At 50.2% G+C, this 15,225-nt stretch overlaps 1 protein-coding gene across 1 annotated transcript in view; it reads left to right on the plus strand.

Annotated features, from left to right (window-relative positions):
- RTEL1 (regulator of telomere elongation helicase 1) overlaps positions 1-15,225 on the plus strand; it is a 267,031-nt gene that overhangs the window by 230,439 nt on the left and 21,367 nt on the right. The window contains 4 exon segments of the mRNA XM_029611145.1: positions 1,630-1,767; positions 1,877-2,008; positions 5,176-5,427; positions 12,082-12,259. Of these exon segments, the coding sequence (XP_029467005.1) occupies positions 1,630-1,767; positions 1,877-2,008; positions 5,176-5,427; positions 12,082-12,233 (674 nt within the window). The 3' untranslated portion in view covers positions 12,234-12,259.

Consider the following 15,225-nt stretch of genomic DNA (forward strand, 5'->3'; position numbering starts at 1 on the left):
GTGAACCTTTTCTGCGGTTTTCCAATTCAGGAGTCTCTCTGAAAACGGTGCCTTCTTTCTTGCCAAAGCTCGTTTCCGCTTTCCATGTCAACTAGTCAGTGGAGCTTCCAGCATTCTCTCAAGAGGAGATTGCGGGTAACGCTGGGGGGGCGATCTGCGCAGGCTTGATGTCAAACGCGTTTTACTCCGGTATCTCCAGGTTACCAATGACATTCGGGTCTCAGATCATCTTTTTGTCCTCTGGAGTGGTCCAAATCGGGGCAAACCGGCTTCTAAGACTACTATTGCTTGGTGGTTGAAGGAGGCAATTTCCTTGGCCTATCTTTGCCAAGGTCAGGCAATTCCTGAGGACCTAAACGCTCATTCATTGCGTTCTCAAGCTACTTCGTGGGCAGAGAGTCAATCGGATTATCCACAAGAAATCTGCAGGACCACTACATGGACGTCCCTGCATACTTTTGCTCGATACTACCGCCTAGATGTGCAAGCACCGGTTTTTGGTTCTTTTGGTCGACAAGTGCTTCGAGCGGGACTGTCTCGGTCGCACCCGGTTTAGGGAAGCTTTGGTACATCCCACGGTCTGGACTGATCCAGGTACGTACAGGGAAAGGAAAATTGGTTCTTACCTGTTCATTTTCTTTCCTGTAGTACCACGGATCAGTCCAGACGCCCTTCCCTGTCTGTCTTTTTTATGTCCTCTCGAAGCTTGTTTCTTACAGGTTTGCAGATTCTATTACTCCCTGTGTTGTGCAAGAATACGGAGCAATTACACCGGAAGCCTTGGTCGTTTTTTCATACCAAGTATATGCAAGAGCGTATAGGTATACCATGTTTGTCTTATTGTTCTATAGTTGCTCTATTGAGCTTTATGGTTTCTTGCTTGATCCTATTTGGGTCTTGTTATTTTTCTGCTTTGACAATGGTTATACTGAAGGGTTGCAGGATAGGCTCTATCCTCATATAGGATATCCTTTCAGTTTTAGTCTGTCTCCACCTGCTGGAAAGGAGGCTCAACCCACAGTCTGGACTGATCCGTGGTACTAGAGGAACAAAAATTAACAGATAAAAACTAATTTTTCTATAAGGCTTCCAAGGCCACTATCGCACGTTGGCTAAAGGAGGCCATTGCGTCGGCTTACATCTGTAAGGGTCGGCCCGTGCTGGAAGGCTTAAAAGCACAATTTGTTGTCTACTATTACTAAAGGCACCGGAAGCATCTAACAGATGAAAATAAAATTGTATGCAAGAGCGTTTTTATTCATACAGAATCCTTTCAATGGTTCACGTGTTCAATTTGTTAGTTTTTTCTTATTGCTTGCTTGATCTTTGGGAAGCTATATCTGCTTTGAAAGTACTTTATACTGAAGGGCTGCAGGGTAGGCTCTGTCCTGATATAGGATACCCTCACAGTTTTGATCTGTCTCCATCTGCTGGACAGGAGGCTCAACCCACTGTCTGGACTGATCCGTGGTACTACAGGAATGAAAATTAGCAGGTAAGAACCAATTTTTCTTTATTTTACGTAGGCCAAATGACCATCAGTGTTGCTGCTTGTTTGGCTGTGAAATACTTTGTGTTTTGCTAAAATGGTCTAAATGCAGATTTATGTTTGCTCTGTTGTAATTGCAGAGTTTTATCAGTTTATTCGCCCACATCATAAGAAGCAGTTTGATGAGCTTTGTCTTGCCGTGACGGGGAAAGGCTGTGGCTACAAACCAGAGCATGAACTGCTGCAGAAGGAGAGGCATCGCAGGGCAGGAGCTGCAGGTAAGGGGGGAGGGTCAGCGGTTTCTCTCTCTTGCCTATTCCCTCCCTCCCCTCTTCCTCCTCTGCCCCACCTTCTCTCTCGTTTTACCAAGTTCATTTCCTTTGAAAGATGCTGGCCCAAGCTGCAGCAGGGAGATTACTGGGAAGGTATCTTTCTCGTCTGGATCTGCACAACAGCTGGACACGGAGACGCAGCTGAATAATGGCGGAACACACCTGAGCAGAACACAAGCAAGCAAAGGTCTGCATTCCACTTCCACTCTTCTGTCTTTGCTTTTAGCTTTTCAGCCAATGCACAAAGTGTTGCGTGCTGTCACGAGAGAGAGCCATTGTTCCCCAGAAGTAACTTGTTTCCGAGCTCAGCAGGTCCCCTTGCACCGAACTCTGAGGCCTCCTCACTCGCATACATTCAGAAATCCCTCCCTCTTATCACATGACCTTCTGCCCTGGTCACTTGGCCCCTCCCCCTCTTGTCACATGCTCCCCCCTCCTCTTTGTCATGGCCTCTCCCTGCCGAGGTCACTTAGCCCTCCCCCTTGTTATGTTTTTGTAAGAATGTGAACCCTGGGCCGAGGTGAGAGGTGTCTCCGCCCACAGGGAGGAGCCTCACCGTCGGTAGGCGTGGTCTCAGAAGCGTAGGACACAGCTATAGATGGAGACTTTATTATGAAAGAAGGAAAGGCAGAGCCCGCGGAGCGGGAGATGTAATAAAAGTACAGTTCTGAGCAGAGGGGTATACCCAGGGTGATACCTCAGATGTGAAGATCCGGTAGTGGCCCGCAGAGCGGGGTACGCCAGGAAGTCTCTTCAGAATTGCAGCAGTACTTCAGACCTGTGGATCCGGTAGTGGCCCGAAGAGCAGGGTACCCCAGGAAGTCTCTTCAGAATTGTAGCAGTACTTCAGATGTGAAGATCCGGAAGTGGCCCGCAGAGCAGGGTACCCCAGAAGTCTCTTCAGAATTGTAGCAGTACTTCAGACGTGTGGATCCGGTAGTGGCCCGCAGAGCAGGGTACCCCAGGAAGTCTCTTCAGAATTGTAGCAGTACTTCAGACGTGTGGATCCGGTAGTGGCCTGCAGAGCAGGGTCACCCCAGGAAGTCTCTTCAGAATTGCAGCAGTACTTCAGACGTGTGGATCCGGTAGTGGCCCGCAGAGCAGGGTACGCCAGGAAGTCTCTTCAGAATTGTAGCAGTACTTCAGACGTGTGGATCCGGTAGTGGCCCGCAGAGCAGGGTACCCCAGGAAGTCTCTTCAGAATTGTAGCAGTACTTCAGATGTGAAGATCCGGAAGTGGCCCGCAGAGCAGGGTCCGCCAGGAAGTCTCTTCAGAATTGTAGCAGTACTTCAGACGTGTGGATCCGGAAGTGGCCCGCAGAGCAGGGTACGGCAGGAAGTCTCTTCAGAATTGTAGCAGTACTTCAGACGTGTGGATCCGGTAGTGGCCCGCAGAGCGGGGTACCCCAGGAAGTCTCTTCAGAATTGTAGCAGTACTTCAGACGTGTGGATCCGGTAGTGGCCCGCAGAGCGGGGTACCCCAGGAAGTCTCTTCAGAATTGCAGCAGTACTTCAGACGTGTGGATCCGGTAGTGGCCCGCAGAGCAGGGTACCCCAGGAAGTCTCTTCAGAATTGCAGCAGTACTTCAGACATGTGGATCCGGTAGTGGCCCGCAGAGCAGGGTACCCCAGGAAGTCTCTTCAGAATTGCAGCAGTACTTCAGATGTGAAGATCCGGTAGTGGCCCGCAGAGCGGGGTACCCCAGGAAGTCTCTTCAGAATTGTAGCAGTACTTCAGACGTGTGGATCCGGTAGTGGCCCGCAGAGCAGGGTACCCCAGGAAGTCTCTTCAGAATTGTAGCAGTACTTCAGACGTGTGGATCCGGTAGTGGCCCGCAGAGCAGGGTCCGCCAGGAAGTCTCTTCAGAATTGCAGCAGTACTTCAGACGTGTGGATCCGGTAGTGGCCCGCAGAGCAGGGTACCCCAGGAAGTCTCTTCAGAATTGTAGCAGTACTTCAGACGTGTGGATCCGGTAGTGGCCCGCAGAGCGGGGTACCCCAGGAAGTCTCTTCAGAATTGTAGCAGTACTTCAGACGTGTGGATCCGGTAGTGGCCCGCAGAGCAGGGTACCCCAGGAAGTCTCTTCAGAATTGTAGCAGTACTTCAGACGTGTGGATCCGGTAGTGGCCCGCAGAGCGGGGTACGCCAGGAAGTCTCTTCAGAATTGCAGCAGTACTTCAGACGTGTGGATCCGGTAGTGGCCCGCAGAGCGGGGTACCCCAGGAAGTCTCTTCAGAATTGTAGCAGTACTTCAGACGTGTGGATCCGGTAGTGGCCCGCAGAGCGGGGTACCCCAGGAAGTCTCTTCAGAATTGCAGCAGTACTTCAGACGTGTGGATCCGGTAGTGGCCCGCAGAGCGGGGTACGCCAGGAAGTCTCTTCAGAATTGTAGCAGTACTTCAGACGTGTGGATCCGGTAGTGGCCCACAGAGCGGGATACGCCGAGGATGTCTGTTCAGAGGTGATGATGAGGAGGAAGGCTGAGGTGCAGGAACTCAGAGAGGATCCTGTAGAAGATGTGGCAATAACCTGCAGCACAGGTATGCCGGAGTAGCTGCTACTGAGGAAGACACGGTAGTGGCCCGAGGCACGGGATACACCGCAGAGAATCTTCAGTAAGGGTAGATAACGTTGAAGTCCGTAGTAAAATACTCACAAGAGGTAGTTCCAGGAGAGCGTCCCGAGAAGCGGGACAGGCAACGGTCCAAGGCAGGAAGGCCCTCCGAGGAGCGGATAGCTGGGAACGTGGAAGGGCCCCCAAGGAGAGCAGGTACCCAAAGCGTTCGAATGCCAAGTAAGGAACTGGAACCGGAAGTCCAAGAATGGAGCGGATTCAGCAACGACAGAACTCCTTCTAACTCGTTGAAGCGTAGGGCCCGGAGGTTCCCGCCATGACGTGTACAAAGGAGGCCCTCGCGCACAACTAAGTGATTCCAGAAACAAGATGGCGGTCGGGAGTGCCCACGCCGTCCTGGGAACGCCAGGCAGGTTGGCAGTGGTTAGCGGAGGCCGCCATTCTTCCAAGGATCAACAGTGCAGCAAAGAAAGAGGTGAGCCTGGGCGTAACCACCCCTCTTGTCAGATGCTACCCCCTCCTCTTTCTCATGTCCTTTCCTTGCTGTGGTCACGTAGCCCTCCCCCTCTTCTTTATCATATGACCTGTCCCTGCCCGTGTATCCCATGCCCCCCTCCCCTTCCTATCACATGCACCAAGATGTCCAGGGCCCAGTCCTAATGGCAGTCTTACTGCATCCTGAGCTTTCTGCAGAGTCTTTCATTGCTTGTGTGTATTGGTTTAGTGCATAGATTTGTCCCGTATCCAGAAGATTTGTAGTTGTTTTTTTTCCCCCTAGGAATGGAAGATATGTGCACCTTGAAAGCAGACAGTGTGAAGGGGTCACAACCCCATAAAGGTCCACAGGAGAGGCACCAGCAGTTCCTGCCTGCTTATCTCACGGAGGTGAAAAAGGCCCTTGGCCAGGACAAATATCACCGCTTCTGTACTGCCCTCTCAATGTACAAAAAGACGGATGACTACCTCGCTGTGGTGTCTGAAATCGCCAGCCTCTTCACTGAGAATCCCGAGGACTCCCACCTGCTAAGATGTGAGTTTATCCCTAAGCTTTCACGCTTCATTTCAGTCTTCTTAGAAAGGATCCATTTGGCACACGGATCAGGAACTGGCTGTGCTTACGGAAGGGCAATGTGAGAAAATGAAATTTCCCTGTGAGAATTGCAGCTCCCGCTGTTGAAGTAGGCCATGCACGTACCGATTCATTTCTGGGCTCCCTGTGAGTAGCAGTATGTGAGTAATCTGAAGTCAGTCTGGGCTTCATGGGTGTTGTACCTGGAGAGACCCTGGAAGGGAGCAGTCATGTTTGCCACTTACTCCAGGCAGACTGTATGATTTTTTTTTTTTGTTGCGCTGCCTGTCCAGAGCCTGTTGAAGCAGTGCTGGCTCTGTCATACACATGGGGGGAAGGCCAAGGATGTTTGGTGAGTGACCCACAGTGGTGGATCTTGTGCATGTGGCAGCCCATTGTGCAGAGCTGAGCACAGTCACTAAAAAAGGACAAGAAAGACCCTCTCTTAATACCAGGCTGCTTTCTATCACAGGAAGGGCAATAAAAATCTTGTGGATTAAGTTAATATGGAAAGGAGTTCCTATAGGAGGCAGAAAAATTAATATATAGCAAGATAAGGCAGTTTCCCAGGTCATCCCGTACCGTAGGCACTTAACAATATGCAGCAGTAAGTAAGTGCATCTTATGATCATAAGACAGCAGACTGGGGCAAGCCTCTGTGGGCCAGTATATAATAACCATAAGATGTATCCTTTCTGAGCTGGGCATTCTTTGCTTGCATTGGTCCAGAGGCTTCAATGGGGAGCAGTCCCTCTTCTCCACAGAATCAAAGGACCCTGTATTTTTTTGTAGGAGCTCCTATGAATGTGTTCTTGGGCATGTGTAAGAGAAAGGCGAGCACATCTCAGTCACCTTCTGGCAAGACAGAGGCTCGGCCCTCTGACCCCCAGGATAATGACATGAACACAGATTTTACAATTTTCCCACATTCGGAAGAGCAGATCAACAGGTGAGACGTAGACAGAGCTGCTGACCAGCTTAGTACCCTTTCATTAGCTCAAGCTGGCAAGGAGGAGTTCTGGACACTGCATTTTCAAAAGGATATAGACAGGTTCCCTGTACGTACCCGGATCAGTCCAGACTCCTGGGTTTTGCCTCCCCTCCAGCAGATGGAGACAGAGAGGTTTTGACCGACTCAGCCTGAGGTGCCACCCACAGTCTGTCAGTATTTCTCTGTCTCCAGCAGATGGTGGAGGTGGAAAACTCAGTCTGTACGGGTTTGCTTGGTTTGAATTGCTGGTTTAGTCAGAGACAGGTACTAATAGGATTGTTTAAAAAAAAAATAAAATTCTGAAAAGAAGATACTTTCAGCAGCTAAAGATCCTTTAGCCTCCCAGGGGGTTGCCAGGTCCTGAGAGGACTATCCCCCCTGGTATCTGAGGCAGCTGCAGCTAGGGGTTGAAGACCCTATTGCCACCATACAGCAGCACCTGAGGTGATACTGGGGAGCCCGGATCACTTACCCCAGGAGGGACCAGGATCCGGAGGAGGCAGATTTTACAAAAAAAATTAATTAGTGACAGCGTTCGAGGGGCTAGTTGACATTGTTCTTTCTGGCATTATACGCTCCCTTCCCTTGCTGCCGCGGGTTGCTTTTCGCGCTGTTTCTTTTAAATATCTTGCTTTGTTTGTTCAGCGGCATGCCGAGACAGTCGTCCTGCCCCACGTGTGGCTCGGCACACACACTGCTTTCTCGGAACGGCCTCTGCTCGGGCTGCCTGCCCGGGGGCGAGGGAACTTCGGCGGCAGCTGGGGGGGGTAGTTTTTTTGGTCTCTTCGTCCTCTCACATATTCGGTGACCTGCCGCCTCCGTTTTCTCTCCCATTCCTGCTGAGCACGGGAACAGGCGCCATCTTGGCTCCTGGCACTTCAGCGGCGCAAATAGCAATGGGGGGAGGAGATTCTCCCGCCCTCCTTATCTCCACAGCGCCTGGCTCTGGCAAATAAAACACCACTGGGGCAGCAGGCTGGGTGGTTTCTGGCCCTACTGATCAGGGAGCGGACCCCCATGGGGGATACAGACGACTCTTCCTCCTCCTCCTCCAATTTTATTTTGTTATTACACAAGGCCAGGAAGACTAGTAAGAAGACTTCTGCGGGCAAATCTGCCATTTTTGAGGTACCTGCTAAGTCATAAAAGCACCCTAGAGCTGATTGGTGTGTGGGGACCCCCAAATCAAAGCATCCCTTACGGTCAGGGGTGTCGCAGGGCGAGCAGGACACGTCTTCTGACTCATGGACACGGATGATCAGGATCTTCCATCCCAGCCTCCGAGTGGGGTGGAGGTGGATGGTGAACCGCAGAAGGGTTCTGTCCGTGAGTCGCATGGTATTGAGGGAGACGATCCGAAAGTGGTCCGTCTCTTCAGGAAAGAGGAGCCCCATATTGGACCGCTCATTCCCGCCATATTAGGAGAATTAGGGATCGAGGCTCCGCAGGAAGAGTCCAGGTTAGGAGCTACAAATCCGGTGTTGTTGGGCCTGAGGGGGGTCCTACTTCTTTTCCTTTCCATTTTTCTGCTTCGGACCTGCTGTTCCGAGAATGGGACACCTCGAATCTGGGATTGAAGGTCTCTAAAGCAATGGATAGACTATATACTTTACCAGAGGAGGCTTTGGATCTCCTTAGGGTTCCAAAAGTTGATGCTGCAGTGTCGGCGGTCACCAAAAAGACCACTATCCCAGTTACAGGTTCCATGGCCCTTAAGGATTTACAGGACCGAAAATTGGAACTGCAGCTCAAGAAGAATTTTGAGGTTTCGGCTCTGGGGGTCCGAGCAGTGATGTGCAGCATTTTTGCCTTGAGGGCCGGCCTTCGCTTGGTTCAGCAGCTGCAGGCCAATGAAGGGCTCTGTGAAGAGGAAGCTCTTCAGGCGGGTTGGCTCGAAGCTGTGATTGCTTATAGTGCTGATGCTCTTTATGATTTGTTGAGAATGTTGGCCAGATCCATGGTTTCCGCGGACTTGGCACGTCAGCTCCTTTGGCTGAGAAACTGGTCGGCGGACGTTTCTTCCAAGGCCCAACTAGGTTCTCTGCCTTTTAAGGGCAAGTTGCTGTTTGGCAAGGACCTTGAAGATATGATTCAATCCCTTGGAGAGAATAAGGTTCACTGGCTTCCAGAAGATAGACCCAGGTAAGGGGCTCTTTTCCTTCACGTTCTCGTTACTGTGGGAGTCGGAGGTCTTGGGCTCCTCGCTCAGCTGCTACCTCTTTTCGGCAAAATCCTAATAGGCAGCAGTCTTGGTCGCAGTCCTTTTGCAGATGGTGTTTCAGCAGGCCGGGCGGTATCTCCTCGGCATAGGGAGGTAAGCCTCAGCAATGATGTTCGGCCAGTCCATTCCTCGGTGGTGGTGGTAGGGATTTCGGATTTGGGAATATCGTTGCGGACGGTTCCGTCTTTTCTCCCAAAGGTGGTTTCCTCATTCCATTTGAATCAATCAGTGGAACTTCCATCTTTCTCAGAACTGGACTGATCAGATCCTCTTTATAAGGACTTGAGGAAACTGGATGTTCACAGGACTTTACTGCATTATTTGGAAGTCACGAACAGTTTTCAGGTCTCGGATCATCTGTTTGTGCTGTGGAGTGATCCGAAACGAGGTAATATGGCGTCTAAGACCACAATCGCCTGCTGGCTGAAAGAAGCTATAGCTTCAGCATATTTGCTGCGCGGTAGACCTTTACCAGTAGGTCTTCATGCTCATTCTACCCACTCCCAGGCGACGTCTTGGGTGGAATGTCAGCAGATTTCACCACAGCCTCCCACTGGGCCAGAAAGAAGAGAGGGAAGTGAGAGAAGCCTCCCATCAGGCCCAATGTAAGAGAAGTCAACCAACTCCCACCTGGGCTGATAAGGAGGCAGCCATCTGCTGGCGGTGCGACACATCTCCCAGGACCTCGTGACACACCAGTGTGTCCCAACATACATGTTGAGAACCATTGCCCTAGAGGAAAGGCGAGATAGGGGAGTTCCTGTTCATATCCCAGATCAGTTCAGACAAATGGGTTTATGCATCCCTACCAGTAGATGCAGGCAGAGAACAAAACTTTGAGGCACTGCTACATAACCCAGTGTGCCACCTGCAGTCCCTCAGTCTTTCTCTGTCTCCAGCAAATGGTCGAAGTGCAAACCTGCAGTCTGAACTTAGTTTAAAAGAAAAAAAGAAGATATAGTTTTAGTATAGAATAGGTTTAGAAAGAAGACCGAAGAAGTGAAGTCTGAGCTCCCAGAGGTGTTAGGTTCCTTCGTGGGCAGGATGAGCGGGGGATTAGAAATCTCCGGCCAGGCTCGACCCTTGATTCCAGGGGGAAGGAAAGCCAGGGGTCCTTGTTCCCTCGCTCCCCCTGAAGCCTTCTCACCCTGTCTGGCCGTCCTCAGCAGCCAGGAGCACCCAGTAGCAGGAAAGTATAACTTCCCTTTGTTTTTCTGGGCTGCTTGGGGGCTGTTTCTTTTAGAGAAAAACAGTGTCAGGCAGGCCTTTGTTCGCCAGCTGCAGTCAGTTCGGCATTGGGGTGAGCAGGGAAGCACCTGCGGCTGTTGCTGTTTTTTCAGCACCCGGGGCCAGGACAGCACCGACAGCAGTGCCGGCTTTTCTCTCCCGCTCAGGGTTATTTTTAGCCGCATCATTAGTCATGCCGCCTCCTGCAGAGCCCGGGAAAGTCTGTCGGTCCTGCAGAGGGAGACAATCGTGCCTCAATGCAACCCTTCTCTGCACCAGCTGTGCCTCTGGAAGCGAAGGAGCCTCAACAGAGGGATCAGCAGGCAGACGTTGCACCCATTCTGCAGGCACTGCCCCAGAGGCCCCAGGGAGGGTGATGGAGATGGCGGCCATTTTGACTCCACATGGCAGGAGGCCTGCCATGGATAGGGAGTACAGGGACTCCCCTCCCCCGCTTTCTCCAGTACAGTAGGAGTCTGGAGAAGATGGAGAGTTGCCAGCGGAACAAGGGACGGATCTGGCAGCTGCAGAAGACGGGGAGCATGGATTTTCCATAGATTTTGTATTGTTATTACATGAAGCCTATCTCAACAAGAAGGAAGCAGCGGGTAAGTAGTCGGCCACCCAGAAATTCCAAAGCACGGGTAAGAAGCCTCGAGCTGAGATGCCTCCAAGGTCGGGGGGGCATTCTTCGCCTCTTGGGCCTGGATCGACCGGGAGTGGAGGAGAACTCCTCTGAAGACTTGGACGGTGACTGTCCTCAGGGGGATCCATGTATTGACCGGGGCGCTGGTAAGGATGCGGATCCAGCGACTGGTCTGGTGGGTGCTGACCCGGATGCGGATGATGTTCCTCTCACAGAAGGGGTGAGGCTATTCCGAAAGGAGGACTTGCAGCCGCTCATCCCCCAGGTCCTAGAAGAACCGTGAATCAAGGTTGCATAGGATGATTCCGACAACGAGAGGACAAACCCGGAGCTGTCTCCCTGCACTGCCGGCGCCAGAGAAAAGACAGAAGCAAGGTTGGGGAGAGCACTGTCCAAGACCTGAAAGAAAAAAAGGAAGACAGCCTTATCTGGAGCCTTGGCAAAGGTTCTCTCTCCCCCCGAACTCCGGAAGGTGAGGGAACTGGACCACTAGCTTTCAAGCTCCGGCGTGGGAAACTGGAGCAAAATTTGGGTCACCAACCCCTGCTCGTCCGGCCCTGTTATACTAGGAGGGATGGTCCCACCAGGACCTGCCCACCTCCTAGGAGGGAAAGCCTTTTTTTTTTAATGAGGTTCAGAACTGCAGGTTTTGCACCTCCTCCATCTGATGGAGACAGAGAAATACTGAAGGGTTGCAGTTGGCGCACCAGGTTACATGCCGGTGGTTCAAAAACTTTCTCTGTCTCCATTTGGAGACACTGCCTCTAGGAGAGCACTATAGTCTTGTCCAAATAAAAAGTTTGTGGTTGCAAGTTTGCTGTGTTCTGGACTTGATGGACCCTTGGTCTGACCCAGTATGGCATTTTCTTATGTTCTGGTGATGGGGAATTATTGATGACCCGGCTGTTATGTTCAGAAACTTTATAACAAGCTGAAGCTGCTGCATACTCAGAGTTATGGAGAAGACAGAAGCTCTTTACTTACAGAACTGAGCATTTTAATGTTCACGGTTCCCTGCTTCCAGATGAGCAGAGATGGACGACAGCAAAGCTGGAGTTTGTGCCGAACGTTCTCAGGATCCGAGCCAGGGAGCAGCACTGACGTTATGACCCTGCAGCTTCCCTTTCTCAATTCCTGGACAAAGCCAACCTGATCCGGGCTGAACCCTTGGTGTTTTTCCGTGTTTTTAGGAAATTGTGTAATTTTGTTGTGTGCACAATAGTTTTCATTTGTAGACTTTTGATAGTCCACTTGTATCAAGAATGGCCTCAAGGCAGATTATAGCAAATTTAAAATCCAGTTAGAAGGAAGCGTGTGTGTGTCCTACTCCAAGCAGGAGCTGCAAGTCTTTCAAGTGAAGATATTTGAGTTGGTTTAAGCCCTAAAAGGAGAGAACAGTTCTCTTCTAGATGCAGAGGGCTGGGAAGATCTAACATAACACTTGATAGAAGTTTGCCAGCATTCCCGTTTTGTCCTCCCCTCTTGTGTACAGACCAAGCTTTGACTGATTCTCATTCACTTCTCTCTCAGGGTTTTACAAATTTATTCGTCCACATCACAAACAACAGTTCAACGAGATGTGCAGAGATCTCACTGGCATGAGCTGCAGTGATGCAGACCAGAAGGAAAAGGAGCAGCAGGATTCAGTTACTGTGCCAAGCTCAGAAAGCAAAGAAGATTAGCTGGTGCCAAAGAGAGGAAAGGCCAGGTATAGCTCAGTGCATTGGGGATTACGTACAGAGATGTGTCCGTATGGGAAGACTGTGAGGGGCTACCCGAGCCTCACATACAGGCCGTGCTGATGTGGGGAGGCTGTGAGGGGATACCCGAGCCTTACATACAGGCCGTGCTGATGTGGGGAGGCTGTGAGGGGATACCTGAGCCTTACATACAGGGCCGTGCTGATGTGGGGAGGCTGTGAGGGGCTACCCGAGCCTTACATACAGGCCGTGCTGATGTGGGGAGGCTGTGAGAGGCTACCCGAGCCTCACATACAGGGCCGTGCTGATGTGAGGAGGCTGTGAGCGGATACCCGAGCCTCACATACAGGCCATGCTGATATGGGGAGGCTGTGAGGGGCTACCCGAGCCTTACATACAAGTCGTGCTGATGTGGGAAGGCTGTGAAGGGGCTACCCGAGCCTTACATACAGGCCGTGCTGATGTGGGGAGGCTGTGAGGGGCTACCCGAGCCTCACATACAGGCCGTGCTGATGTGGGGAGGCTGTGAGGGGATACCCGAGCCTCACATAAAGGGCTGTTCTGTTATGGGGAGGCTATGGGAGATACCTGGATCTTACATACAGGGCCGTGCTGATGTGGGGAAGCTGTGGGGGGATGCCTGGATCTTACATACAGGACTGTACTGATATGGGGAGGCTGTAGGAGGATACCTGGTTCCTGAACATACCCAGATCAGTCCAGACCAGTGGGTTGTGCATTCCTACCAGCAGGTGGAGTCGGAGAACAATTAGAACTTTGAGCACTGCTACATAACTGAGAGCGCCACCTGCAGTCCCTCAGTATTTCTCTGACTCCAGCAGGTGGGAGAGCTCCAAACCTGCAGTCTGTTAGTCAGTTAAAAAAAAAAAAAAAAAAAAGGTTAAAAAGGAAAGGTTTTTTTCCTAGGATAGGTTAGTTTGTAGTAGGTTGTGTAGCTTCCTGAGGTGTTAGGCACCTTCGTGGGCCATCCCTCAGTTGAAGCCGGGTTATCGGGGGGTTGGATACCCCTGCCTGTGTCTCGCCCGCATCGCTGCCAGTGTCTCGATATCTAGGGGCTCCTGGTTTCCTCGAGCACTGAGGAGGCTCCTCTCACTCCTTCCCTCAGACTACAACTCTGTTAGGGTAAAGTTTTCCTCAAAAAAAACAAACCAAAAAAACCAAAATTAAGAAAGAAAGCAAAGAAGAAGCCTTTCAAGCATGGGTGTAGCTTGCTTATTGCGGCGGTTACTACCCCTAACTAATTAAGCTTGATATTTCACTTAGATGCAGTTCCAACACTGCTCTCTGCATTAATGGTGGGGGTGGAAGGGAAATAGAACCAAAGAGCTAACAGAAACAGATAAGTATGAGAAAAAAAATGTGTGAAGCTTGCTGGGCAGACTGGATGGGCCGTTTGGTCTTCTTCTGCCGTCATTTCTATGTTTCTATTGTAACCGTCTGTTTTTCTGTCAGTAAGGAGGTCCAGACAACTGATCCGCAAAGATAGACTTTTATTGCCAGCAAGATGCAGCTAAGACAACGGCTTAGTACAACTGCATGCCACGCCCCCTCTGGAGCAAACCTTTATACACTTTACAGTTCTTATCTTTCACACATGCGTTCTGGTTTTGCTGAACAAACATTTTACAAACTGCTGAGCAAGCAATAGCTAGCGTGGTCTCTAGTAGGTGTAGCTTATGATCAGACTATTGTTTCGTCATTTAATTGACGGGTTAGACATTCGCGATAGCGTTCGTATTAATACAATACAAAATATAAATCCAAAATGGAGTTACGTTCACTAAACGTTAGTGTGTAAGTATGTCATTACGTATTAGGTTCCGTTTGCGTTGCAAATGTTAGTAAATCAAAATGGCTGTGCGTTTCACTGCAGCATGATGAGACGAGAGGCGTCACAGCTGTGCACTGTTCAGGGGTTCATGGAATCGAACTCCTTCATTCCCCCCTTTGATACTTCAACGACGATGGGTAGTGGAAGTATCACTCGCTGCTGTTAAGTAACTGAAAATAGAAACAAAAATCAATACTATTAACTGTTAAGGTGGACCCTAAAATGTTACTAGGTCGTTGGTTTCTTCACGGGTTTGAGACGGATGGGCCCTAATGGCGTCAACCCCCTTTGTAGCCCGGCTTTCCCTAGTAACAAAAGTGGTCCTATCGGTGGATTAGGTGGTTTTAGAGTTTAGTATCAAAATAATCATTATCAGAATCAAAAGAGATATCATCAGAGTCAGAACCATCAGAATCAGGGAAAGTAGAAATTGACACATACTTATTGATCATCATAATATGTGCTGCAGCCCTGCGATCAGCAATGGTTTCAATCATTGATCGTAGATTTCTGAAAATAAGAGGTAAACAAAGAGGGAACAGAATGCAAGTTAGAATAAAAAATAAAAGAGGAATGAAGATGTCCTTCAATCCGGGGATTGAAGTAAGCCAATTTGGTAGTGAGGAAGTCCAATCAAGGATACCGGTCCATGTTTGTACAGGGACATGAGCTAATCGTATCATGCGATCAGTAATCTCTTCGATAACTTTGCTTTTATCATCGATCTGTAAACAACAATTGGAGAGATTAAATTTGCCACAGACACCACCTTCTTGTGCAAGGAGGTAGTCCAAGGCTAAACGGTTTTGGTAGACAGCTGTTATTATTTTGGTGTTTTGTTTGGCCAAGATATTGAGTGCCATAGCGGAGTCATTGGTCAGGAGTTCTAGTACTGCTTGTAAGCGAATGATGCGATTTAACATGTATATTGGAGTTCTATATCCATAGGATCCATCTTCAGCCCATGTAGCAGGGCCGTAGTATTGTACAATTCGCTCAGGGGGCCACTCCTGATCTTTCCAGTCACCAATGGAAACTTTAGGACTTCTGCGACGTTTGTTTGGTTTCATAGGGCTATAGACAGGTACACCCAATGTTTCACCCGCTGTGATTGGTAAGAGA

The sequence above is a fragment of the Rhinatrema bivittatum genome, chromosome 8 (genome assembly GCF_901001135.1).
Source record: "Rhinatrema bivittatum chromosome 8, aRhiBiv1.1, whole genome shotgun sequence".
Lineage (NCBI taxonomy): Eukaryota > Metazoa > Chordata > Amphibia > Gymnophiona > Rhinatrematidae > Rhinatrema > Rhinatrema bivittatum.